Genomic DNA, 27,187 nt, shown 5'->3' on the forward strand with positions numbered 1-27,187 from the left:
TTTTAATTTTTGAACTTTTCCATGTATGTGTCTATTGAACTTATTTAACATATGTATTGTATATGTTTAAAATTTTTTATCCTTTTGACTGTCTAAGTTTCCTTAGAAAAAGGTGACTGATAAAGTAGCTTTCAGCTTTTAAAATGATTGGGTTATCAGTATAATTATATTTATTTTTTACGAGAGACGAGTTGGTTTGAAAAGTTTCTGTAGAAGACAAGCATAGAATTTCTCTGTGTAAAATCCAGGGAACAGTTACAGCTTAAGAGTGGCACTCCAAAAATAAAAACTCTGTCCCTGCAGAGAAGATTTGGAAGTGTAACAATGCCAGCGGTGCCATGGGTCTGTGCCTGCAGTATGCAGTGTCCAAGTGCAGGGCTGCACGGTAAAAATGTCTGGCAATTGTCTCTGAAGGCTGTATCAAAAAAAATGATATCCAGGCGAACAAGACCTCCTTGGCTGCGATAAACAGGCCTTTATAGTCCTTGTATCATACACCTGGCAATTTTGTTTGTACCTATAGCGCTCTCTTAAACATATTGCTGTATCAGATGTCCTGTCCTGTTGTGTCTGTGCCTGTTGCTGAGCTAGCAACTTCTTCATTTCTCCTGTAAAATTAAAGCTCTGGACTTCAGGAGAGCAGATTTTGGCTTGTTCAGGAATTTGCTTGCCAGGAGGGCAGTGAAGAAGCCTACGTGAGCTGGTGGGTTGTAAAGGAAAGCTGCTGAAAGCACACAAACAGCCCATTGCAGCTGCAGAAGGCAAAGCAGGTGTAGCAGAAGGCCAGGGTGGATGGGCAGGGAGCCCCTGGCACAGCTCAGACACACAAGAGAGGTGCCCAGGACTGTATAGTCTAGCCATTGCCTGAGAATGCAGAGGAGCAGTTAGGAAAGCCAAAGCTTGGCTGGAGTTGGACCTGGTGAGGGATATGAAGGAACCAAGGACACCTGCTTCTGCAGGCAACAAAAAGAAGGCTGAGGAAAATATGGTCCCACCACTCAGTGGGGAAGGAGACCTAGTGACCAAGGCTAGAAAAAAGGCTGAGGTACTGAATGCTTTTTTGCTGTGGTTTTCACTGATATAGTTGGCTGCTTGGCCTTCCAGGTCCAGCAGTCTGTGGAGAGGAGTGAGCTAAGGGGTACTTAAGTGAAGAGGACATATATGAGTCTGTGGGCCCTGATCGGATGTGTCTGAGGATGCAGAGGGTGGCTCCCTGATGTCTTTGACAGGCCATGGCAATCATGGCACTTTGCAGTTAGCAGTGAGCACCTCATCCCTTTCCCTACTGAGGACTCAAGAAGAGACCTTGGATGGTGATCGTGATTCATTTCTGCACTGAAGATCTCTCTAGCTCCTTGCTCCTCACTTCTTTTAACTTCTGAAACTGAAGTAGGCAGTTGAATTTCTTGTCTCCTAGAGCCAAACCCCACCCCCAGCTATTAATGAGGTGATAATCACCTCAGCATGGACACACACCAGGCAGTGTACCATTGGATTGCCAAGGTTTCTGAATACTGCTGTGACTACCTACAGCCACTGCTTGGGATGCTGCCCTCCTCTTCCTCATCCTGCTGTCTGCAGCTGAGCCTTTCCTGATGGCCAAAAGGGCTGCAACAGTCATCCCCAGCAGAGCCACCATCGGTTGGCCTGGCATGGCTGAGCCTTCCCACAGCAGCTGCTTTCGGTGCTCGGGCAGGTGCAGGTGGGTGATGGAGAGTCGCCTCTGCCATGCTGTGCAGCTGGAGACCACGTGCCTGGTGTTGGTCTTCTAATGTTTAGAATTACTGCATTGAGAAAAATCCAGCCTGATAAGGTCTCCCTGGGCACATGTGAACTTTGGCCTTGGAAGGGTCATGCTCAGCACGTGTTGGAAGGGAACAGCCCCGTGCATGGCTGCGTGGCCACCACCTCTGGCAGCACTAGCCCAGCTTGGGGTGGCCTTGTCTCCAGGCAGTCCCCGGGGGATCCTGCGCTCTGCCAGGGCTGTGTGCCTGTCATCCCTCTCCTCTCATGGCATTGGGTGCTTGGGGGACACTCTGCAGCTGAGTGGAAGCCACCTGGTGCGCAGGCTGGGCTGTCCAGGGCAGTGGGGGAGAGGGGCCACGCTCTGCTTGCAGCTTGCTCTGGGAGGGACGTGGGTGCGAGGCCAGCAGCAGCAGCAGGGTCGCATCACCCGTAGCGGCTGGCTGCCAGACCTGGGGTCCCCACTGTAGGAACCGTTGGGGAAGGCTGGTACAGCCCAGCGGTCCAGCCTGTGGGCTGTCGGGTGGCTGGGCTTTCCTCTGCTCCTGCCAGGGCTGCACCTCTCCTCTCATCATGGGATCAGTCCCCAGAGTTTAAAAAAGAAAAACAAACCACAGCACTAGCTGCATACTTGTTGTGAAGGTTGCTGCACTGGGGAAAAAATAACCAAAGATTTACTTTCTTTTAAGGTTGTTCAGACTGACTGTGTGAAAAGCTCCTCCACTCAGTTTATACTACGGATTTGCACTGGAGGTCTGTGTGCATACCTGCAAGTGTACCTGTGTGGGCAGTTTCAGTGGCTTAAACAGGGTTTGGATTTCACATCATAGTAAGTGTTCAGAGGTCCCTTTATTTCTGGTTTGAACTTCCCAGGTTTGTACCCAATCATGGAGTAAAAGTGCTCTGAAATCAAACAGTCTAGGCTCTTTCCCCAGTGGGACTGGGTTTCCTTGTGTCATCCATTCAACAAAAATACATGCTTAGTGAGTAGAAATACTGATTTTCTCATCAGAGATGTGACTTAAAGGTGGAGAACTCTTTTTAATTGTAGCAATCATACAGTCATTATTAACAGGAGTCAAAGATCTTACAATGTGGACATCAAAGGAATCTGACATTATTTGGAAACAGCATTTGGTACATCACATCAAATTCTACAACTTGACTTTTAAGAAAGGCTCAAGAGAAACCTTTTTTTTTTTTTTTTTTTTTTTCCCCTAGCTTCTAAGGATCTTTATTTATCACCCTCAGGGGCATTACAGGGAGTAATTAGATTGGACCAGGAGAACGACTTAATTTTACAAGAAACTCATTAATTCATCCTATTTAAAATCTTCTCATTTCACCCAAAACCCAATTATGCTTGTAGTGGCAATGATCTGGAAAGGCATTGTCTCGTAGGTATTAGGGGGGCCACTGGGACTCTTGCGGTATTCATGTCGGGGAGACAAGGGTGACTCCCTTTCTTTGACTTTTAGGTCAAAAGAACTAGTCGCTGGGACAGCTTGACAATTAGAAAACCCTGATGAGCATTTGGAAGGAAAACAGCTGTACAATAACGGAGGGGTTCATGGTGCAGGGCAGAAAGCTCATCAAAGGAGACTATCCAAACAATTGAGTTCTATAATTAACACACAAAAATCTGTTCAGAAATGGTAATAACAGTAAAAGAGAACTGAGAAGATGCTGCCTACTTTTGTGGCAGATGTGATTTTGTTATAATCTGAGAGAGAAAATCCATCCTTTTAAAGAATGAGAGGAACATTAGAGGGGAAAAATAAAAGCAACTTTTTGTTCCTAAGGTGTGGTAAAAACATGAGTTTAAAATATTTCCAGACAGAGAAGAGCTGTAGAAAAAGTAACCAGTGATGAAAGACATGTAATATGCTATCAAGGTATTTTTTCAAGCCTTTAAACACAAATTTATTTTCTCACTGAAGTTTATAAGCCTGACACTGAAATATATTTTCTTAAATTATTTGCTTTGTCCTTCATTTCACCAAGGATACTATTTTAGGGTTTTTCATTAAAGTTGGCTGCAATTATTGACCAGAAAAGTTTCCCCTTGTCTGTGGAGGGAGATTTGATTCAAAATTGCATCTCAAGGAATTTTGGCATTTTCATGAGTATGTAGCTGATACATTCTTCTGCTTCAAAAAATGGAAACTATTAAATGCAGTTTCTGAAATTTCAGCTAACTCCACACATTTTTAGCTATCTTATTTACTTCCCTGTTAGAATGAATGTTCTCAGCGGTGTGCCGGTCCGTTTTGGGAAGGAGAGGTGCAGCAGGAACATGGTTTGTGTTTGGTTACTGATCCTGCCCTGGTTAAGGGCCCTTTCTGTGCAGAAGTTATTTGGAGATTGCAGCCTTTAGCATAATGATCTGTAGCGTGATGGTTCTGCAGTCCAGCATTCCTGTGCCTTTTCTGTGCCTCCCCCTGTACAGAAATGCCCTCCTATTAGTCTTTTTTGCTGCTGCTGCAAATAAGCACTTTAGAACATCTATGTAAAATTTTCTTCTAATATACATACATTCATTGACTTAACTAGATTTACTCGACCAAAACCATGTTTCTGTGCCAGTTTATTCACCCCATTCCCTTTATTAGCTCCTAGTTTGGAAATCGGTATTTTTCTCGGTTGTGAGTTCTCCTCTTCAGCAGAAACTGAGGCAGCAGTTTTCCTTCTGGGCTTGGTCCCCGGTTGCCAGGGCTGCCGCCAGAGGTGCTGCCCAGCGGCTGTCAGCTCAGGGCTGGCTCCTTTGGACCTTCCCAGGCCCGACTTCTGCCCAGCTCAGCCAGCCCCGCCTGGCTCCAGGGTCTCTGCTCCCCAGTTCAGTGCCCTGCTTAGCGGTCTTGGGGGGTGAAGAGCAGAGCACCGCCTCTATGGCACTAGCAAAGCCTCTGCTTGGAGCTTGCTGAGATTTTTTAGAGATATGCACTGCATTTTTAATGATTTAGGAACTTGTCAGTGAAGAGATTGGGATCGTTTCTTTCTCCCTGCCTTTGCAAGACATTATGCTCTTTTTTTTCTTTTAAAAGAACTATTAAGCATGTCAAGCCTTTTCCAAACTATGATGGAAAGATGCAGTGCCATTTCAATAAGGACAAAGGAAAAATTTCAGAACAAGTAGCAGGGGATTTTTTTTTAAACAACTTTAAATTTGCAAGAATATTTTTTTAAAGATTACCCCCCATCAGAATAAAACATAGCTTATTTAAAAATAGTTAAAAACAATTTAATACGTGTATTTTGTTGTAGCTGTGACTAAAAAAGAATGTGGTTAGAATCCCATCCACTATGTGTTTTTAAATTCTGAAATTGCTGGCTAAAATTTTCTAATAGAAAATTCAGCATTTGGAGAAACCAAGAAAGCAGACTTTCCAGCCCACACAGCCATTCTCTCTTTTTTTTTTTTTTTTTTTTTGAAAGACATGTCTGAAAATCAGATTTTAATGAGAAAATGGAGTTTGAAAAACAGCTCGAGAAAATTTACATCCAGATTTGACTGAAGTTCCATAATTCTTCAGAGTAGTTTTTGCAGTTTTAACATGTATTACTCCGGTAAATTAAAAAAAAACAAACCAAACCAAAAAAAGGCATATAATGATGACAGCAATGTTTGACAAATTCTGTCTCACTTTAAGAAAAACTGAAATCAACTAGATTTTAACATTATAACTCAAAGATATCAGCATAATTATTTCAAACTGATGTCCATTTAAAAGAAATGTGATTTGTTCTGAGGAAAACTGTGAGCTTTTTCATGCTGAAAATATTTTTGTTTGAGAATTTTCCTTTGATGTAGTGCAGGTGATTGTAACCTTGTTATGCTTGAGGATGATCTGAACACAAGAAAATATTTTTCTTTCTTTTTTTAAAAAAAAAACCAACTAGCAGAAAAAAAAAAATAAGGCAAACCTATGGTATTGAATTCAAAGTTTGCATTGCACATGTGAACTAATCTTTTTACAATGGTATCTTTCAAAAACTGTAAGAACCCCATTCATGCTGGGTCTCACCCATCAAATCCTTCCCAGAAAAGCAGCCGCGTGAAGATTTGTCGTGAGTAAGCAATAAAGACTTCCAGGGAACAGATTCTATACAGGCTTCTTGTTTGCCTACTAAATCATTAACCTTCAAAAAAAGCTCATCCATAGCCTTAACAGGCACTGGTTGTAATAGGTGTGTCAGCAGTATTTCATGCTAAAAACAGCTTCTACAGGATTAGATTTGAATTTTTAAGTGACAGTACCGCAGAGCTCTTAGGGGCAAAGAACGACTGGTTTAATGCAACACATTCTCTAATGCCCTTTTATGCCAAGTGCTGAAATGTGGTGAATCTCTGAGCACACTAAAATGAAGAAAACTAAGTGTCCAGGAGTAGGTGATTTTTGAAGCAAAATGGCTGTGTATGCTTTAGGAGCAGCCACTGCATTTGGAGAGCTTTCTTCAGGTCTTGAAATATTAATGATCTTGGCTTAATATAGTAGAAAACAAAATACAGTGTGTGAAATGAAGGGAAAAAAAAATCCTTGAATTATGGACTGTTGACCTTGAAGTACCCGCTGAATCCATCTATTCCCTTGTAAACCACTGAGTCTGAAAAGACAGTGAAGAGGAGGAATGGTCACAAAAATCTTTACCAGTGATATTTTCCTACCTTTCCATCAGTGTGTTATAGCCCAAGCAGGATCTTTAACCTTGTACTAGATTGTTTATCATCTTAAGTATTTTAATACTAGGAAGATGCTAAAGACAGCTCTTTGTTTAATAATTTCTGTGAACTATGATGTTCATATTAACGGCAACGGTAGAGTTTACATGTTTTATTTTAAAAACCTTGACTAATAGAAAGAATTTTGTGGATAAGAGCAGTTGGCCTGGTCTCCTCTTGTATTCTGTTTTTCCGTGGCTTCATATATGGCAGCAAGATTCTGCCTGTCGGTGTCTGTCCTGGTCATAAACAGGCTTAGGTGTATTTCTGATCTGAGCTGTGACAGTGAAAACTGAGAATAATATCTCAGATCAGCATCTGCCACTTGACTGCTGCTGTTGTTAAACCAGGCACAAGAGGACATGTAGTGATAGTACAACTCACCAGATACTGTGAATCGTATCAGAAAAAGAAAGGTAATTTTCCAGTTGTGGGGTTTTTTTGGTGTTTTTTTCCTTTTTTCCTGGGCAATTCACATCACAAGCAGAGTAAGCTATTTTACATGAGTTGCGTTTGTGTGCTGTGACTGCCTGGCTGATAGGCTGTACCCAGTGGGTTTGTATTTGTGTTCAGGGTCTAATTGTCTCTGATGTGGGGAGGCTGAGTTTGACCCCTGTGATTCTTCCTGCCAAATCTGTGGTTTCTGATTTTAATCGAAACCCCAAGGCTGTTTGAAGCATGGCCAAAAAGCACCTTGCAAGTTGAACCTTATCTAATAATGTGATGCATGTAAACTCTGCAAGCATAAATCTTAGTCACTTGAGCCATGTGTTTTTATAAGATCCTCTGGTCCGGTGACAGCCACAGCGAACGAACGTGGACTGATCTCCCAGTGCTCTTACAGATGGTGCACAGCACGTTGTAAAGTTAGGACTCGTTAAGGAAATTCCATAAATGGCTTTGGTTAATAAGAGTGAAGTAACTTGCTGGTTTATAAATGTGTTTCTAAAATCCCTCTCCATTCTCCATTGGATGGCTTCATAAGAGAAGGAGGGGAAGAATGAGGGAGACTAAGGGAAGGGTAAAACAGGAGTGAGCCCCGGTTGCACCCCGTGTACTGGAGCCTGTGCATAGCAGGAGAACCCTAAAGGTAGCACAGGTGATAAATGATGAGATGTGAGTCATGTGGTGAATACCAGGAACAACCTTTCCTTTTCTACACGTTTACATACCTGGATATTTTCTCTGTTCTTTTTAGTGCTGAAAGCGAGTGTGATGGTGGGCTTTTATCTCTAGCCAAGGGAGAAATTTCTAGGATGACATACCTGTTAGCCACTATTAAAATGTGTTATTAATGATGCTAATGAGTTTTTTCCAAGTGATGTAAAAGTAGCCATTCGTGTAAGCATTGCATTTATGAAGATGATGTCACCGAAAGCTTGCCAACTGCACGTGGGACCTGGTGGCAGTGGTGCAGTTACTGCTATGCCCTGGCTTCGAGGAGGGGAGAGCACTGCTGATTTCCTCCCTTGGGGAGAAAGAGCCAAATGGATTCTGGCATGCCAGGAGGGAGACGTGCCATTTCCAGTCATGTTAGGCTGAAGGCCTTGCTGCCAATCCCAGTGGGTTCCTGTCCCACTCCCTCTTAAAAATTGGCAGCATCTGACTGTCAGCTGCCATTCCTTAAGTGGTCATAGAATAAACCAATTGCACCCCTTTTGTCATGCTCTGTGTGTGTGTGTGTGTGTGAATGCAGGTGGACATGCGTTAAGCAACATGCAACTCTGCAGTAAGCACAAAAAGGCAGCTGATTTTCTGGCAGTGTCAATAGAAGAGTTTGTTTTTTTTTTTTCCATCTCCAAGCCAGCTTTTAAAATGGCTCTTGTTGGAATTAGAAATCAGTATCCCCTGACATAGGATTACTCATTAAGAGTGTGATGATTGTTAATTTTTCACCTGGGGCTAAGAGGACATCATTAGATCTCTTTGAAATGTCTCCTGCCTTGATTTTGAATAAGCTAGCTAGCAATTTATGATCACAGCCTGGGCAAGTAACACTCTCCCTTCCTGTTCCTCCATCTAGCTTGCAAAATCGGATACTACAAGGCTCTCTCGACAGACGCTGCTTGTGCCAAATGCCCGCCTCACAGCTACTCCATCTGGGAAGGCTCTACCTCCTGCACCTGCGATCGGGGCTTTTTCCGAGCTGAAAATGATGCTGCCTCCATGCCCTGCACTCGTAAGTTGGTCTTTGAACAGTCTCTTCCCCTTTTATCATACATTTCTTCTCCTGTTTTTCTTTCACTGTGTGTGTAGGAAATACTGCCCAGAGATCTATGTCTTTAAGACCTGTCATGCTTCTGAGAGCAGCATTCAGTAGCTCTTAGTCCTTTGCAGATGCAATTTGAATTTTGGCTCACACTTCTGGGAGAGAAAGCGTTACTTCTCATCCCTGAATTCCTAACAGTGACATGGTTGCACTGACCCTTGAAAGCTTACAGTCTAAATAAATCAGGAGACTGAGAGGAGACAAAGCCACAAAAGAGGAGTGACTCGCACACCTCAGTAGCAGAGTTGGAAATAAAATACAGGTCTGAGTTCAGTCCGAGGACCTGTCCAGTAGCTCACATCACCTTTCATCCCTTTAAATATTGATATTTGTAGAAATTGTGAAAGCTTTTCTCATAATTGTATGATCTAGGATAAATAGGTAATGTTTATAATCTCATGATATATCCAATTTGCTCAAAATGTAGCTGGTCACCCTTAGGAACATAAAAGTGTTCCTCTGAAAGGGGTGGTAATGCTAAAGCTTAAACCTTAATGAAACAAACACACAAAGTATGGTTTATTTTATGCTTTGTAGGTAAATACATCATGTATAGCAAATGGAATTTGCTTTAGTTCCATCAAAATGCCTTCAGCAGGGAGAACAAGAGGTGTAGCGCACTGAGCACACCCATGGGGTTGGTGGAACAACTCCTTGTCCTAAGTGTTGCTTAACAGCTCATGCAGTCGAAGACCTGGGATTCCAGGCATACCCTGGTGTTAAATTGTGATCATCTAGTTCTTTGGTTTTCGCTTCTATAGGAGCAGAGCAGTTTAAAACAGTAAGTGAAAGGGCTATATTTTACCAGGGGATATCCATGTGTGGCTTTCCCTGAAAGCTATTGGAAATGCTTCCAGATTCTTGGAGTTCAGCTGTATGTTTCTGTAGAGAGTGTGTGTGTCTGTGAGGGAGGGAAGGCTGAGATATTTCTTTTGTAACATTTTAATATATTCCAAATTAATTTTGGAGAGATGACTCACATTTATTTAAATCTTAATTTCTCCCTTACAAGGCAGAAACAAAGTATGTCCATAACTAAGCCAACACTCATCCCTTCCCCACACCCCCTTGATTCCAGCTCTTCTTCAGTGATCTCCTTTTCAGCTGTGAGTTTTGCTGGGTGGTGATTAAGCAGGTCTGGGCACAGCCAGGAGCAGCTGCATTTGCTTAGTAGGAAAGCAGAAGGGTCCATATATCCCTTGCCAAACATTGACTGGGGATGGAGGTCTAACTGTATTGTGAAGCCTTCCTGAAGTGGGTAGGAACATGCTTTTTATAGTATAATTTACACTAGGAGATATAAAGCTTGACCATTTTGATAGGGAAAATGTCTTTTTGCAACAATAAAACTATTGTTTGGAAAGTACAGCTAAAGTTTCCCTCATAAAGCCCTGGTCCTAGTGAGTGATATCCTGACCAAATTGAAATCAAATTAGTAATGAATTGATTGAATTTAAATAGGCATGTACAGTGAATGAAGTATGAGGAGAGAGCAAAACACTTCCAGATGGGGGAATTGTGAGCAAATGATATGTATGTTTGCTCTTATTGCGAAATGTACCCCTGCAAGCCTATCCCATTTTTGTCAAGTCTTGGGCTCACTTCTGGCACCCTTCCCTATACCAGTCTTTGGAGGTCAGTCAGAGTTGAAGTACCTGATCTTGGTCTTTTACCCTGAAAATATGAAGAGGGAGGACGAGAAGGCAGGAGCCATGGTGCTGGCCTCCGTTTTCATCTTTGCAGCAGTTTAGGAGGACTCTACATGCAGAGGTAAGGCAATACCACAACCCCATGAACACCAGGAAAACAGGCCTGTCTCTGGAGGTCCCACTTCATAGCTTTGAATTGTCCCATAGGTTAAGGGCTTCTTTTTCTGTGATCCAAGGTGAAGGAGGACACAGAGGTTATTTCTGAGCTGGCTTGTGGGGCAGCTTTGCTCCCCCACTCACTACTGTGCTTGCTGATATCCCTCTTTGAAGTCTGCCTTAGCAGTGTTTGAACGTTGCTCTGATGGCGGTACCTGCACTGTCACAAAATACAGCCCTGTGTGCCTAGTGCACATCTGCATTGCACAAGGAGTGGGGTGCAAGGGGCTTTTGGGGGGGCTGTTTGTTTGCCATGCTCCTCATGCTGAGTAGCCTTCTGCCCATGCACTCGAGGCAAGTGACATAAAGCATTTAGAGGGTCTCTGCTGAAGGAAGCCCCTCTGGAAGAAGATCCCCGTTTGTCTGCCTTTCCTGACAAGATGTGGAGACAGAAGGGAGCATAAACATCAAAGGTTCTTTCAGATGGATTCAGACTCTAATCAGTTCTTACCAGTTGGTTAAACCAGGTGACAAACCCAATTCCCTTGTGCTGACAGCCATAATAATCAGGCACCTTCTTTGTTCATTATGCTCTCTTTAACCCTGGTATTCTCATTCAGCCCTGCATTTAGTAATCGCTCAGTGTGACGGTGCACTAATGAAGAAATAAAACACAGTATCTGAGATCCATTCTTCTAGCAAAAAGATAGACTCTGCTCCACTGGCTTGTAAAATCAGGTTTCTGTTCACTTGGAGAACTATTAGACCAGGTGAATAAAAGTTACATTGGGTAATTTGGAGAGAACACCTGGATTGGACTGTGGATTGATCCTTTCTTTATTATTTCTAAACACTTTTTAAGATGAAGCACCTCAGCCTTCTTAGGATGTGTTTTTGTAAAGCTTTGACCCTTGGCTATTGATTTCCTTTAGTAATAAACTACCTGGCCTCGTCACTTATCTCGCCTTCTAGGTTGGGGGAGGAAGACCTTTATGACTTTCCATTAGCCTGATTGTACTAGTGGATGAAAGGGGATTGGAGAATTCCCCTTCCTTTTAATTTATCGCAGTTCCCATGGTAAGTAATAAAAGCAACACCTACTTCCTAATGCACTGGTCAGGAGAGGTGCTCCAGAGTTTTCTCATTCCATAACACCACTCTCTTGACATCTCCATCCATTGTTGAGTTGTAAAAACTGTGCCTAACCTTCAGGTAAGCCAGGCATCCAATCTAAACAGATAACTCGAACTCTGGTTTTAGTGTTCTGCTTTATTCTAGGTCTGCTAGAGTGTATAGTTATGCCTGGCTTAAAGCTTGTACAAGTAAGAGCAGAATGTGGCAGGATGTGAGTGTAGGAGATGGTGGAGTGGGCTGTGTTGGAAGGCACAGACACCCTGACATACACATGTTTACTGATGCATCTTTTCCCTCAAGCTTGCCTCATGGGGATAATCGTCAACAAGTCTGTCGCCACTGAGGAGCAGAGCTGCCCCAGATGTGTTGCTTTGACCTAACTCAGGAATTAAGAGTTTCAACTCTGAAGCAATGGGCTTGTCAGCTGTGTGCTTGTACGTGGACATAGTATGATTGACTTGTAATGCACTTGAACGCAAGCTGTGGGAAACATGGATGCCTTTCCCTTTTGGAAACATCATAAAAATAATGTTAAGGCAACTATTAAGACCTTCATTATATTTCACTACTTACTGAGAGGATGGGTCTTTCATAAGGTTAACAATCTAATTGAGAGTAAATTGCCTTACCAGCACACAAATCCATGAGGCTGGAAAACAATCAGTCTCAATCATGGTCCTCATCCCTGAATTTCCTTCTGCATAAGGAGATACTCTGTGAATTGCAGCCTGGCGTGGGCAGGTGCAGTTCCCACCCAAGTTAATGGGTGTTAGTCCTGCGTCCCCACTGTTAATGAGTTGGGTTCTCTAACTACTTCTTAACAAACAATGCTCACATTATGAGTGAGAACAGGATGGTTCTGTATTGTTTATATTGTCTGTTCGATTCTGATTATTAATGATTTTTAATTAGGAGCCTTTTACAAAAGAGAGATTACCAGCATAGACTGTCCAGCTTGAAATCTGTCTCAGTAAATGACCCTGAATAATTTAGTCCGTTGTGCCACCCAAACAGTGACTGATTGATTGATATTTTGGCGTGGCCTGAGATATTTTAAAATGGTTGCATTTAAGACAGTTTATACCAGAGAAGCTTAGAGATAATGAGAACAAATTTAGTGAGATGCAAGAGAAAAGTGCCTGCTTTAAAAGGGCTTTCTCCAGTTTAGGTTATCAAGAAATCGAAGAGCCTGACTTCAAACAGCAAACACCACTTACTTGTCTTTACATTCGCCTCTTCTAATTGAATTTAGTGCACTGCTGTATTTCCTCCAGAAAGTATATTGTTTTTAAATTACCATTTCAGTGCTATTACTCAAGGCTCCTGCTTCTAATCCTTTCTGACAGTTATCAGCATAATGAACCATAATGAAATGATGAGCAATCTACAGTGGAAACTCAATGTGGATTCCACTAGAGCTGTGTGACTGTGTTGTTAAAATTTGAATGCACATTAAAATAACACTGTCCTTATTTGTTTCCAAGGTCAAGGCTTTAAAAAAGGTCTGAAAGGTCTAAACACTTCAATTTTGTAAATGTTGCAGTCTGATATATTCCCTTAGCACAGTCTTGTGTTGCATTTAATATATTTCTGAGATAAATATTTGACCTGCATTTTCAAAAAAGAGTGAATTTACTTACCTAATAACTGTGCTTGCAAATGAGTAATTACACGAGCTGATTATTTGAGCCTATGTTTATTATGATTGCTTAGACTTCTAAATAAACAAATGTGCTCTTTTTCCTTCAACTTCTGCCTCTTCTAAATTTCCAGACAGACGCTGATTATCACTGTTCTAGCTTAAGAAAGTAGGCTACAATGCGCGGTCATGCTGGCTAGTATGTTGTAGGTATGTAGCTTTGCCATTTTTTCTTCCCAGGGTTTGCACACTTGTTCTGGCACTACTTCAGTCTAACCTGCTGTTGGAGCCCATTCTCTATAATATCAAATATATGCCAATACAACCTCTGATCTTCAGAAGTTAAATTTCTGACATAGTAATTCTTCCATGTCTTTATATATGTCTGTACCTTAAGTAAATTATTTTGTTCTTAAAACATGATATAAGGTTTTTCATTATGTAAACAGAATGTCAAAATGCCTTTTAAGGTGCGGTATGGCAGCTGCAAGAGCAGAGAGAACAGTGGGTAGGCAGTATGGAGAGAATGATTTTTCTTCTACACATGGGCTGGGAAAATAGACCATCCATCGCTGCATTGCTGCCAGACTGAGAGAAAGGGATTTTGAGTGATGGGAATCTCAAAGGAGAAGGCTGTCTCCTGTCGTCTGTGGTGATGGGCTGAAGGAATTGAGAAAATGTTGAATAAGAAGGGGAGTGGTTATGACTTGGAAGAGAAGAGATGGGAGTAATTTGACAATGTGTGTTTATAATCAGTAGACTTAAAATCATCCCTCCTATAAATACAGCAACTGTTTATTAGCTGTCTTCTGATTTTCTGGCCAGAGCCTTAAATTAACAGAGACATTTACTCAATTAAGTGGGGCTTTGATTTAGTTAGTCAGGACCCAGTTCTGTAGAGTTGTTGAAGTAAATTAGAAGGCTAACAGAGTAAGAAATTCAGCAGTTGGGCCAGTGACAGAACAACTTATTTTTCTGGTTGGCTTTCTTTCCTATCAGACTGTCAGATAACTTTCTGGTATCCGCAGTGGAATTCTTCTTTTTATCTTGAACGAGTGAGTGAACACAGGTGGTATGGTCTGCAGCACAGTGTATTAGAGTAGATGCAATAATGTGTTTTAGCCTATGTAAAATGATCTTATGGCAATGCAAAATGATCTTATGTGTCAGTTTTTGAAAGAGAAAGCCAGAGCCCACAGGGGTGGCACCTGCAAGCATCGTTTTTTCCACACCTCTACCAGTGGTAACTGCACCTCTTCGCTTAGTCTGGAGAGAAGAGGAAATATCGATTGTTCTCCACGTGAAAGGAGCAAAAGCCTATTGTGAAGCTGGTTACCAGGGTTCTTCTGGCAAGTAAATAGGAAATCGTACATGCCAGTAAAATGGGCATTTTATCATTGGCGCTGGTCCAAGATCCCTAGCTTGGCAGAACTCCCACTGAAGCCAAAGGAGTCTTGCCCAAATAAATAAATTAAGAATTGTTTACCAAATCAGTTGCCTTATTAAAACCCAGTTGTAATGCTAACTCTGCACAGAAAGGAGAAGGGGGGTAGAAATAGAGCAGATGACTGATATTTCAAGTGGCTGCTGCATCTTGCGGACTGTTGACTTTGGACTCACCAGTTGTAAAAACATGTAATCTATAATGATAAATGGTCAGGAACAGCCAGGCAGACAAGAAACGAGAGTTGTCCGAACTGTCAGTGCTTGTATAAATTAGCCTACAGCAACAGGAGACCTGTCCACAACTGCTGAAAGAAGCAATTAGTAGCAGCAACATATACAACTGTCACAGGAAAGTGTGAGCTTTATTTCTAAGCTTAAACTTACACAGCCCAGGTGTTTACTCTGTGTTATAACTTGTCTTTCAGATGGTTAAAGATCAACAACAAAGGCTTATCTGAAGGTTTTCACAGCTCACATGCTGAAACATTATTGACAGCTCCTCAGTTGTACAGGTTTAATGAAGCTTTATGAGATGGAAAGAGGAGGCCAAAGTGCTTTTTCTTGAAGGCTGTGCCTGGCACTGCTTGGCCAGACGTTTTAGTGAGGGAACTGAGTTTAAAGACATTCATTATTTAATAATTACTTTCTTTGCATCAACTCTGAAAATAGTACACTCTCAATTTCACACTCCGCCCTGCCTTCAGGGAGATGAATTTTAGGATCATGATCAAGTTAGAGTATTGATTAGAATTGTTAAAGGCTATCTGTACAATAACAGCATCTTGACGCCTTGTTGAGAGAGTAGCAGTATGGTCACATTGGTGAGGCTGGCAACACGATTAAAAGCCATAGCAGAGTCATACTGCTTCTTAGAGCCTGAGCTAGCCCCTTCAAAGGTACTTGATGTACTTCCAGTGACATTTCATTGCTCTCTGTAGATATGCTCTAAAGGTCTTTGGACTGGTTCATTGTATGGATCTTTTATTTTTTACACCTCTTTATTTGTTCTCTTTATTCTTGCTGTGTTGTACACAAAAGCTGGCTTTCAGAGCTCGTGTAACAGAGATGTGCTAAACTTTTCACCACTTCTGATAGTGCATTTCTAGTTAAGTTTTCTTGCTATTAGACAGTTGGATGCTTCCTCCCAGGTGCCTGCTGGTCGTGTAACTTATCAAAGACTTAACTTCTCCTCTGTAGTATAGCCAAGGCCAAGTTGCTGATTCAAATTAGGCCAGTTCATACTAGGCTCCTTTTGAAACAACGGTGAGTCATAGCAACCTTCCGAATCTTGTTTATTATGTAGCAAATTAGTTAAGATTTCTGAATACCCTGTGTTGCCTTTGAAATCACTGGAGATGAAGAGGGCCAGTGGCTCTGGGGCAGGCTCATAAAGAGGATCCTTTTGTCAGTCCTGGTCCAAAGCCCATTGAAGCCTGCTGGTCTGCCTGATTGACGTTGTTCAACAAACGCCCATAGCTGGCACTCTGCTGCATTTAATAGTATGTTTACAGGGTTTCAGCAGTTTGAGGGTGAAGTTAGAAAGCTTCGAACTGCAGCAGGTTATTGAATTATTTTTAGTGTTTGTTAGAATAATTTTTAATCCTTATCAAGCTAAGGTCTGCTTTTTCTGCCTCAAAAAAGAGATGTGATATATTCCTCAAGGAGAGTGCAGGAATGGTTAAAGAAGATTAAAGTCTTTTCTACATGCTCGAGGTTTTCTGATGTCTGGTGGGAATTGCTAGTGAAGCTTCCTTCCAATTTCACACTGTCAGGCAAACACGGACCGAATGCAGGGTGACAACCCACTTGAAAATAATTATCCATTGCCCTGGCTGCAGAGACATCAGTTACCTGATAGAGAAATGTGCTTTTACACATGTGCACATGAAGACTGAGTAAATTATTTTTTCAATAATCTTCTCTTTCCAGGGCTCAAAACCTTCATCCTGCTTGTTATTTAGTCACATATGTATCTTTTAAAAGCATCTTTCTTTTAAAGGAGGGTGCATTTTAAATGCACTGATCTGGTGACTGACAGGATGCTCATAATGAAGGCTTGCCTTCTTGAGGGTATATATTTGAAATATCTCCATTAGCACTTCCATGGAGAGTGTGGGTTTCAGCTTGTGTTTTTAATAGATCTCCTCCCACAAATAGATCTTTCAAGGTAATGAATATTAACCATACCATAGGTTAGTAGTAAACAGATGTGGTTACAGTCCAAATACTGATAATATCAGTTTAGCCCTTAATGGGTAATATTGCTGCCAAAATAATCCACTGTTAATGGCTAAGGACTAAGCTGGCACAAAAAAAGGAGCTCCTGGTAAATGAGCCCTTTGCCAGGGGGGGCACGCTAAGACAGAGGAGTGCAGGCAGACGGCTGTTTGTGGCTAGAGAGCGCTTTATTTTGAGTGCAATCAGAGTGGTTTTCTTCTAAGTGCAAAATTCACTTTAAAGGCATTGTCAGAACCCTGTGCTGAGGTGCTTTTTGGTTTGTTTTGTGATGGTTTTGTTTTTCAATCTAAGAAAATTGTATATAATGGCTACTCAGGTCTGATAAAATTGGCCAAACCGAAGCCCAGAAGTTTATCTTCAGTGCTTTGTCCATGGAACTGCTGAGGAAAGGAAAAAAGAAATTTCTTACAAAAGCTATTTGCCCAAAATCTGGAGCTGCTAGTTGTCTAAAAGTGGGATTCTGGCATCCTATCAAGCTGAAGCAGCAGAGAACCAAAAGATTCAAGGTCCTTATTTCTTGTCATTTTATGGGACGAGAGAGTCACTTGGGAGCTGTTTTGCTGGGAATCATTTCTTTCTCTTCTCCTTTTACTGTCCTTTAATCCACGCCTCCTAACCATACACTGTTGCTGAACTAAATTAACTGGTTTAGTGAAGACAGTATTCTTTATGTCAAACAAGTCTGTCTGGTCCAGTTGTAGAAAACTGTAATTGAATTTACTGCATACACCCACAGAGACTTTCAGAGCAGCACCTTGCTGGGCAGATCAGTAGTAAAAAAGGAAGATGTAAAACCAGAGATATTAAAACCTTTGTCATGACCATTTAAATACAGTTCCCCAGCACAGTGCATTTACAGTTCTACCCTCAGATCCCAGGCTTAGTTTCCAGAGGTATTTTTCAGCTGTGTAGATTGGTTCGGGTTTACAGCTGTAGGGAGAGAAAGGGTGGGCTGACTTGGTTGGAGTCTATCTGCACACCTGCAAATCGTGCCTGTCTGCCTGTCTCGCTGGAGTCCCTCCAGCTGCGGGAGCCCAGCTCCAGCATGCCCTTTGACATGGGTTTGTAGGATAGGGAGTTTGTCAAGGGAGAGGCACTCGCCTTTGGACTTGTGGCTTGGCGGCTGTGCTGAACCTGCAGTCCTGGTGCAGCCTGGTTAGACCCCGTCCTTGGGCGTGCCGAGGGTCCTGGTGTCTGTGCTTTCCTTTTGGCATGCATGAAGGGCTGGGCGTGACTGACCCCTGAGGGCAGCAGGAATATTCACTCAGTTGCAGCTAATCGTCTTTGTGCTATGTGCCTTTGAAATTGTATTGCGTTCAGGGTAGACTTTTCCTTGGCGGAACAATTATCCCAGTTTCACTGGGTTGAACCTCCTACAGTTGTACTGTTATCCTTTGGTGGCAGGAAGAAGGGGGCTTTGGGATAACTTCTTCAGCAGGATGGTATCTGAATAGACTTTTAGCCAACAACCTCTGATGGTCCCTCAGTGCACAGGGCAGCTGATTTAAATGCAAAATATTATTTTCCTTGGAAATAAACAGTTTACTGATGAAATGCCATTATGCCCAGTGTTAGTCTGCAGTCTGCTTCACTTCACAGCCGTGGCCTCTTGCCATCTGCACCCCACAGGTGCTAGTTCAGTCCTGGATAGCGAGTTCATTACAGGGTCTTTGCTGCAGAACCTGTATTGTGAGTCACTTCAGTGCTGGGACCAGACTTGATCCCTGGTATGAATCACAGAGGCTCTTTAACTGTGCCCACAGAGACCTGTAATCCCCAGAGATCTGGCACACAGGTAACATAGCATACGGAGATGTCTTGTGGTCTGGAAGGTAGGTCAGGTGTTGATATGTGCCCTTGTCATGGTTTTCATCAAGCCTCTTATCAGACTTGTAGTGGCATGCGGGAGGCTTCTGACTGGAGAGGGACTTAAGCATTTTGTAGGAAGGGAGGAAGAAAAATATTGATGGATGGAAAGTTAAAATGCAGCCCAAGATTGTGATAAGAGTGCTAAAATACATCAATCCTTTTAGTACAAGTAATGCTTATGCTATTAACCCCTTAAAAGCTCTAGTTTTCCTGAATATACATCTGACATAGGATTCAATGTTGCCCTTAAGACAGACAGATCTGTATATCTGTGGGTGAAAGAGATAGATAAAATGGCTATAGCTTATTGCAAGAGAAAGCCAAACTAACTGCATTACCCAATACATGTAAGTAAATCTAATAGGAGGGTTGAGGAAGATATCAAGATTACCTTGACAAAGATTATTTGTTGCTAAACAGACTCTTCAGTGTTTCCCTCAGCCCTGACACACACAATGAACTGCTCCACCCAGGGCCTTTCCATTTGCTTCATGGCTCAGTTGATTTTGATGGGTTTATTGTGAAGCAAGATTTATGGAGCCCCAGGAAGGAATAAAATTAAAAACTTCCGTTCCTTGTGTTCCCACAGAGGAGTCCCCCGTGTCTGCTCACGGTGCTGGTAAATGGGCTGGGTGAGGAATCTGGCATCCAGGCCCCACGATCAAACCGTGACCCCTTTGCAGTCCCCCAGTGGTAGACGTGCGATCCGCTCTGCAGATCCATCTCTAAGTTTCTGTTGTCTTGGGCAAGGAAAACAAGAGCACTTGGCTTCCTAACGTCATAAAACGAACTTTAAAGTTAGTTGATATAAAAATGTCTAGATTTTTTATTTTTTCTTCTGTAGGGACTATTACTTTTTTAAGCTCTTCTGGGCTATGTGGCACTATTAGCTCCATGCTTCCAGAGTGCTGAATGGCTCGTGCAATAGCATGCTTCCATCAGCAGGAGTTTTAAGAAAAATTTTGTAAATCATGGGGTTTGGGACAAAATTATAGATGTTGGTACCAGTTTCAGTGGTGCAGCTCCTTGTCTCCCCTCTCATCTGCCCTTTTAGCTAGATTTTTTCGCAGGAGGACAGAGGGTTTGTGTGAAGGCAGTGGTCTGGCAGGCAGGATGCTGTTCCTGTGGGATCCTGCTAGCTAGGTTCATCTTGAAACAGTGCTGCTATTTCCAGCCTGCCACGGCCCTGAAAGGGTTTTCATCTCATCTATCGGCAGCGGCTCTGTTGTCAGAAACAAAGCAAATCCTGATCACCATTGAAGGAGCAGATACGCCCTGTGTTTCAACATCTGAAACCAGGCCCATCAATCTGAAACTATTCCCCACTCCCAGTGCCAACAGCTCCATTGATGACTATGCTCCAGAAAGAAAAGAAATTGCTTTTTCCCTCACTGTAATGTCAGCCCACCATTTGGAGACGCCCCCACATCTTCCTTTTCATGCTGGAGGTGGTGCACTCATTTCTGTGACCTGCAAGCATCTGCTTCCCTGGTTTTCCGCTTCATTGCATCTCTGTTTAGACACTGCAGTGCCCTGTCCCACATACTAATTACTGACTTTTTGCTTCTGAGGAGCTTGATTCATTCTGGCACATTTTCCCATGTGAAACTGGACCTAGAGCCTTGGAAAATATCTTAATGGACATCAAGTAAGTCTGAGTTAACCCCAAACTGGCTGCTGTATCTGAGCTAAAAGGCACCTCTTTCAGACTGTAGCTGTGTCAGTATGAACCTTCCTTGCGTGGAGTATTTTGCTTCACAAATATCCCCCTGAAATAAGGCAGCCCTGGCAGAGCCAGGCGTTGCTCAGGGAGGGGAGGTGTTTGCACTGGCTCCACCTTATCTCAGCTCTCCTGGCCATGCTCCGGGTTGATGTTCTCACTTGTGTGATTGCAGCAAGCAAACGCCTTTTGCTTTTTCTCACTGTAAAGCTCTTGCCATTTCCCCACAGGAGTAGTTTCTGTCCAGGGCTTGCTGCCTCAAGGTACTGAATGGCTTCTGGGAGGATGGGTGTCCTCAGCTCCCACTGGCTCTGGCAGCTGCTCTGGTGAGGTCAGACCTTCACTGCACAGCATGGACTTGGGCTTGCAGATAACTGAGGCAGCTGGTTTCCTCCAGAGGTTTTTGTTTGTTCTCCTGCCCCTTTGACAGTAAGGAGGGACAAGTGTTGTCACCTTGTGCACCTGCCTGCCCTGCAGAGAGAGCCCTGGTGTGAGGTAGTCTGGGGGGTTTGGGAATAGATGGCATTTAGATCAGTTCCTGCTCAGCAGTGCCTGCACTGTCACTTGAGTTCATGATTTCAGGAGTATCTTCCACCTCATTGCACTCCAAGTGTATTTTTGAAAAGGAAGCTCATGTATTTGCAGGCTAAGCAGAGACCACTTTCTTCTGCCCAGGGGAGCTGGCAAACCCAGCTTTCAGGGGAAGGAAAGCTGGTTACTGGGCTGAGACTTGGCAGAGTTGTGGCTGATGGCCAGATGTGCAAGGCATGTCTTGTGTGCCCTAGTCATCTCACCACATCTCTCTCTGCCTCAGTTTTTATGTGATGGACAGAGATTAAAAACTGTTTCTTTCCATTTTCTTTCTCTGCTAGTTTCTAAGCATTTTTTGGAGCAGGAAACATCTCTTACTGTGTTTGGTAGCTGATCTTTGAGTAAAAGGGTTTTGTCCTTAGGAGTCCTAAATGCTGCCAGTGTATAAATAAAAGTCATGAATGGCAGCCCAGTGGTGCGGCAGGTGGGAGAGCTCCCCGTCACAGGGGCTGGCCCAGGCTCTCTGTTCTCCTTGCAGTAATTCTACCTGTCAGCCCTGATTAACTCGGAGACTGTTTGGCAGGAAGGGAGGATTTCCCTCTTTTCAAAATGAGTATTTTAATTTTGTATTTGTGAAGTGAGCACAGAGGAACAATCCTTGCTCAGGTACACTTACAGCAGAGGCCTTTTATTTACCTACTGAACATAAGTAGATACATTTGACCTCTATGTAGTTTAAGACCCTTTTCTTAACTTACCTGCCTCTCCTAAAATAAAAGTACTGTCTCCTGTTGAACATGTGTTACATCCTGGCAGCTTCAAGCATAGACCCAATGACATGATGCAGCCTTCAAAACCTTGTCCTCCACAGTGTGCTCAGGTCTCAAGCTTCCTTTTAGATGCACCTGATGAATTGAGGCAGCTAGAATTAATCTTCACCTTAGTCACCTCTCAACGGTTTAACCTCTTTTCTGCTACACTTGAGTTACTTTGTAATTTCAGCAGAATTTCACCATAATGTGTTCAGTTCCCATTTTAACCCGATGGCTGGTTTTGTACCTTTGGCATATGAGAGATTATGATTGATTTATTTATAAATTTAATTTAACTATTGGTGCTGGCTGAATTTTTTTCCGGTTTCATAACATTTGACAAATAACAGAAATGGAAAACCTGGAATGAAATTTGCCAGAACTTCCTCTTTCCTTTCCTTTTTCGGACAGGAGATCTCGTTGAACTTTTTTTGAATTTCAACCATCAAATGCATTTTGATAAAATTTAAGAAGCTTTCACAAGCTCTCCTGTGTCTTGAATAAAAATTGAATTTGTGACTTCCTACAAAATTATTTTTGGTATTTTTTCTGGTAATAATATTTGTATTTAAAGCTCTAACTGTGAGTAATTACTAAGGACTGCTATTTTTACTGTATTCCGGTTTAGATCATTACATTTTGCAAGCTTTTTTCTCACTTTCTGTTTCATTTCTTTTCCATACAGTATTTACCTCATGTCTTGTCCCAAAGTAGTGTGTGTGTAGCCAGTGCTCTAACCCAGAATAGGCTACCTTTTGATGATTGGTGAAGCTTTCTGTGATGTATAAAATACCCATCTCTTTCATGGGGTTGCTCTGAATCATCCTTGTTAAATTTAAGGATACAAAAAGTGTGTCTCACCTCAACTGTATTGAAATTAGATTAAGAGTCACAGGATTAGCTCTTCTGCATTTTCAATGTGCTTATTGGTTTGGGGCCTGTGGGGATTTAAGCATATAAATAAGATTTCTGCCTGTGCATTGGTTACAGAGCGAGGCAGGTCACTGCTGGAGGCAGTCTGCCCGGTTGGGCAGAACTGGCTATTACAGTCCCAGCAGGTTGCTGAAGGTGCCGGGAGGAGCTGCCTCCTTGCGGGCTTGGCTCTGCTGCTGCTGCCCCTTCCCTGTGCCCAGCGCTGTCCCTCTCCTGCCCAGGGAGGCTCTCCCCAGCCTGCCTTCAGCTTTGTTCCCAGATCCCATAGTCCCCATCCTGGAACCAGGTGGGACTGTTTGGCAGCGTGTTTATGAGTCTTAAAGTCTCCTGTCCCTGTGATATAAGAGCTTCAGTCTTATTTCCAAGCTTTCTGTATGGTCTCTTGCTTCTGACCAGTTTTCTTGTTTCAGCTCTTCTTTCAGCTGCTCACCATATTTTCATCCCCAATTCTTTCACATTCTCCAGCACTCCCCTATTGTGACCTTTATTCTCCCTCCTTCAAAGCTGCAGGTCTGTGTCCAGTCTTCTACTCTGATCTCCTTCCTGCACCCCAGAGTGTCATGTCCAACTCCCTGCTTGATGTGCTTCACTGTTCACTGAATGTGATCTGATATCAACTTGTCTGGAAAATATTGCACTTGTATTCTTAAGGAAAAAATACTGGGGTATGAAAATTTCAATGAGAGTCTGCCTCTGTGTGGTCTCTGCTGTCCCTGACTGAAGCAGGAGTTGCATACACTTGGTATTACCCAGGACCCTAATTCTGAAGATACTATGTAAGTTTATATCAGTTACTAAAAACATGTGGACTTTTTCTTTCTAGGCCCTCCATCTGCTCCCCAGAACCTGATTTCCAATGTCAATGAGACATCAGTGAACTTGGAGTGGAGCCCCCCCCAGAACAAAGGTGGTCGGGAAGACATCTCCTACAATGTGGTGTGCAAGAGGTGCGGTGCTGGCGACCTCAGCCGCTGCCGGTCCTGTGGCAGCGGGGTGCACTTCAGCCCTCAGCAGAACGGCCTGAAAACCACCAAAGTCTCCATTACTGACCTCCTGGCACACACTAACTACACCTTTGAAGTCTGGGCTGTGAATGGAGTGTCCAAGCAAAATCCCAGCCAGGACCAAGCTGTGTCAGTCACTGTGACAACTAACCAAGCAGGTAGGAACCCAAATGCATATGCTCTTCCTCTCTCTTCTGCCTGGTTTTAAGGAAAGCTGTGATTTTCATTACAGTTACCATTAGCAAATGAATGTAAGGAGCCCTAAGATGTGTAACTGGGTCAAACCCTTATTGTTATTTATATGGATAGTTTAAATTCTTTAGAATTAGGCAAACAGGGTTTGACTCCTGTGGCTGGGAGCAGAGCTGTGCTGCGGCAGGCTGGGAGGGCGCTGGGGAGCTTCTGCAGAAGCAGAACAGCGCAGCTGCCCTGGGCGACGCGAGGGGACCGAGCCAGGGCCATGCGGCTCGGCCCTTGGGAGGGGAGAGCCTGCCATGGACACGAATGTGCCTTTGGTGTTTACAGGGGGCGAAAGACGCACTCGGGGAGCGCAGGACTGTGCTTCTGCCCCCTTCCAAAAAGGGCTGCGTAAAATTAAAAAAAAGAGGAATGCTTTGGTGCTCCCTTGCCTGCCTGCTCTCTCCTCTCCTGCAAAGTCAGTTAGATTCTGTCCCATTGTTAAATAAATTCCTCCTTAACTGGCTGCTAACAACGTTTCAATTGATCGGAGCTGGCATTACTTTAGAAATTCTGTATGAGCTTTCATCTTCATGCGGGCTGATTTTTGTGTTTCCCTCATCTGGGAGAGTGAAATACTATTTCTGTTTATACCTGATTATTTCAGATACCCTAGGTGGTTCTACTTTTTTCAGTCCCCTGTGCTTGACCTAGTAAAGGCTGCTGCAGCAGATTGCAGTTTAGTTTTGATGATCATTTGTATGATTTTTTTTTTTTAATTACATGAAAACATTTCTTGTTTGCAGCTAGCTAGGCTTTCAAGCACAGGGTTCCAGTTGAATTTTTAATTTAATGCACACAATTATATACATTTGAATATGGCACTCTTCTATATGCAAATTAGATATCCAGACTGTCAGACTGGCTACAAGACCGTCAAACCTGTTATCTAATCTCTCGCAGTGCTGATTGCCTTCAGGTCCCACAGATGTTGCAGGCATTCAGCACCTTAGATCGTAGTTTATAGGGTTATCATTTATTGTTAGACTTACGGTGTATTGGACAATATTTTGATAGCGCTGGACTATGTAAATATTTTGAATTCTGTTTCCTAGAAGATGCATGTGAAAGAGTTCTGCATAGTCTAAATCTACAAATTTTAACTGTAGTCCGGAAGACTTCAGTATTAACAGTGAGACATACATTCAATTTTGCAGTGACAGTTACAAGCAAAATTGTCAAGTCCACGCTGAAGCTCTGTTGAAAATCTGGTCCAGTGTTTTTTGTTCTTTACACATACAGTTGACAGCATCCCTTTTAAATTATGAATCAAAAATTCAAACTATCACTTTGCCTAGTGAAAAGAGGACTAATAGAGAACAGGGGCTATTACAGAGTCTTGGGAGAAAGCTGCGAGAGAATGCTGTCATACGCTATACGAAAAGAGAAGGTTGAGAACAGCAACAAGGATGGTGTTTTTGTGCTATGAATGCCTAGCAAAGAGAGTATTTCTTGACTGATTTTGGCATGTGTAAGGATTAGTGGATGCATATATGCATGAATAAGTGAGTGGGATCCATCTACCGTGTGAAAATTCTACCATTTTATGCTTTAATATGCAAACTGAAATCTGATTGAATATGCAAATAGGAATTGATTTTGTTTATTATCCATGAGTAGCAGTTCTTCACATCAGGAAATTTGTATTTTTGCCAACATTTCCAATTTTGAAACATACCCAGTCTATCAAATGCTTCAGAGGGCTGGAGAAAACTGTACTGGTACAAATGAAAATTAACTCCAAGATGCTGACATTATCGTGTTCTTCATAGGACTTTGTGTATTCTGCTGCATAGAAGATCTAAATAGAAATGTGTGGTCTAAGCCTACAGATCTTGACTGAGATAAATAGTCCTCACGTATGCAAATAATCCTATTGATTTCAGTGAAACTGCTTGCTTGAGTAAAGGTTTGTAAAGTTGGACCCTTGGGTTTTACAAGTACTGATCTGTTTAATCATTGTAAATGTGTGTCTGGGGTGCATTAAAATTCTTGTGCCACTCATTTTTTTTCACTATATTTCATTATAAAGAAATCATGTCATGATAGAGCACTGCCACAGGCTTGGTTCTGATCTTGTACCTTTCTTACACTAATGTAAAGCTACCTTGGTTTCTTTGCAGCAATTTATAAATTCACATTAGAGCCAAGCTCCTCCTTTAAACACGCTTTTTCTCTCCTTTGCTAATAAAAATGAAACTACCAACACTGAAAATCTGTAAATGACTTTATTGTTTTTTCTACCTGCTTGTGCTTTCCAACATTTAATAGAAAAAATATGTTGTTAATGTGGTTCTTTAGTTCTTTAGAGATGAGCAATGCTTTTGGGTCATATTGTGGGGAATTTGCTGGAACTGTTTGCAAGAGGTACATCTTTGAGTTCAATTCAGTAGGGGTGATAAGTATTCAAGGGACCAGAAAATCCTTTCTCTTAACAGCAGTCTCAAACTGACCTTCCAGATATGCAACTGTATAATCTGAAGAAAATAATACCGAAAATTTAGAACACAGTTTTTGATGTCAGAATCAGAAATCTGAATATTTGTGTGTTTGCTTGCCCTATGCAAGGTATGCGTTTGGAGACAGGCAGAAAGCAATAAGAAATCAGTTACTGGTATATTCAGCACAAAATTGAAGAAATGTGTTGCAATGACATAAAAGGTGAAGTTGAAAGGCACAGGTGGTTTTTTGTTTGCTTTTGCCATTTTACTCCTGGAGATAATGAAATGAGGCAGTTTACTTTCCCCCTTTGTTTAGAAACTCTTTTCAGTTTCCAATACTGTAGAAAAATGTTTAAATGAAAATAAGCTTTTGCCGTTCAAAGTAGGATCAAAAAGCATTTGACAAAGTATTTTTCCTGCTTCCTTTGAAAAGGTCCTGTTTTTTATAGTGCGCTCTTTTTTTTTTTTTTTAAAGAGAGAAGCTAAATTTCAGGCTTTGAACCAAATAAAAATTTATATCTCCTAGTGTGAAATACTTCAATGTTGTGACATTTTAAGAATTCTGAATGGTGAATTCAGCTCGCTATTCTACATGTTTAGTATATTTTTTTTTGAGATAGGAACTACCGCTCTTTTCCCATATAAT

The 27,187-nt window shown here is 42.3% G+C and overlaps 1 protein-coding gene across 1 annotated transcript in view; it reads left to right on the top strand.

The window, feature by feature from the left end:
* Positions 1–27,187, top strand: part of EPHA4 (EPH receptor A4) — a 104,884-nt gene that overhangs the window by 32,944 nt on the left and 44,753 nt on the right. The window contains exons 3-4 of the mRNA XM_026854877.1: positions 8,487–8,642; positions 23,683–24,021. Of these exons, the coding sequence (XP_026710678.1) occupies positions 8,487–8,642; positions 23,683–24,021 (495 nt within the window). The remainder of the gene's footprint in view (positions 1–8,486; positions 8,643–23,682; positions 24,022–27,187) is intronic.

This window comes from Athene cunicularia, assembly GCF_003259725.1.
Source record: "Athene cunicularia isolate RWA chromosome 9 unlocalized genomic scaffold, athCun1 chr9_part1, whole genome shotgun sequence".
Lineage (NCBI taxonomy): Eukaryota > Metazoa > Chordata > Aves > Strigiformes > Strigidae > Athene > Athene cunicularia.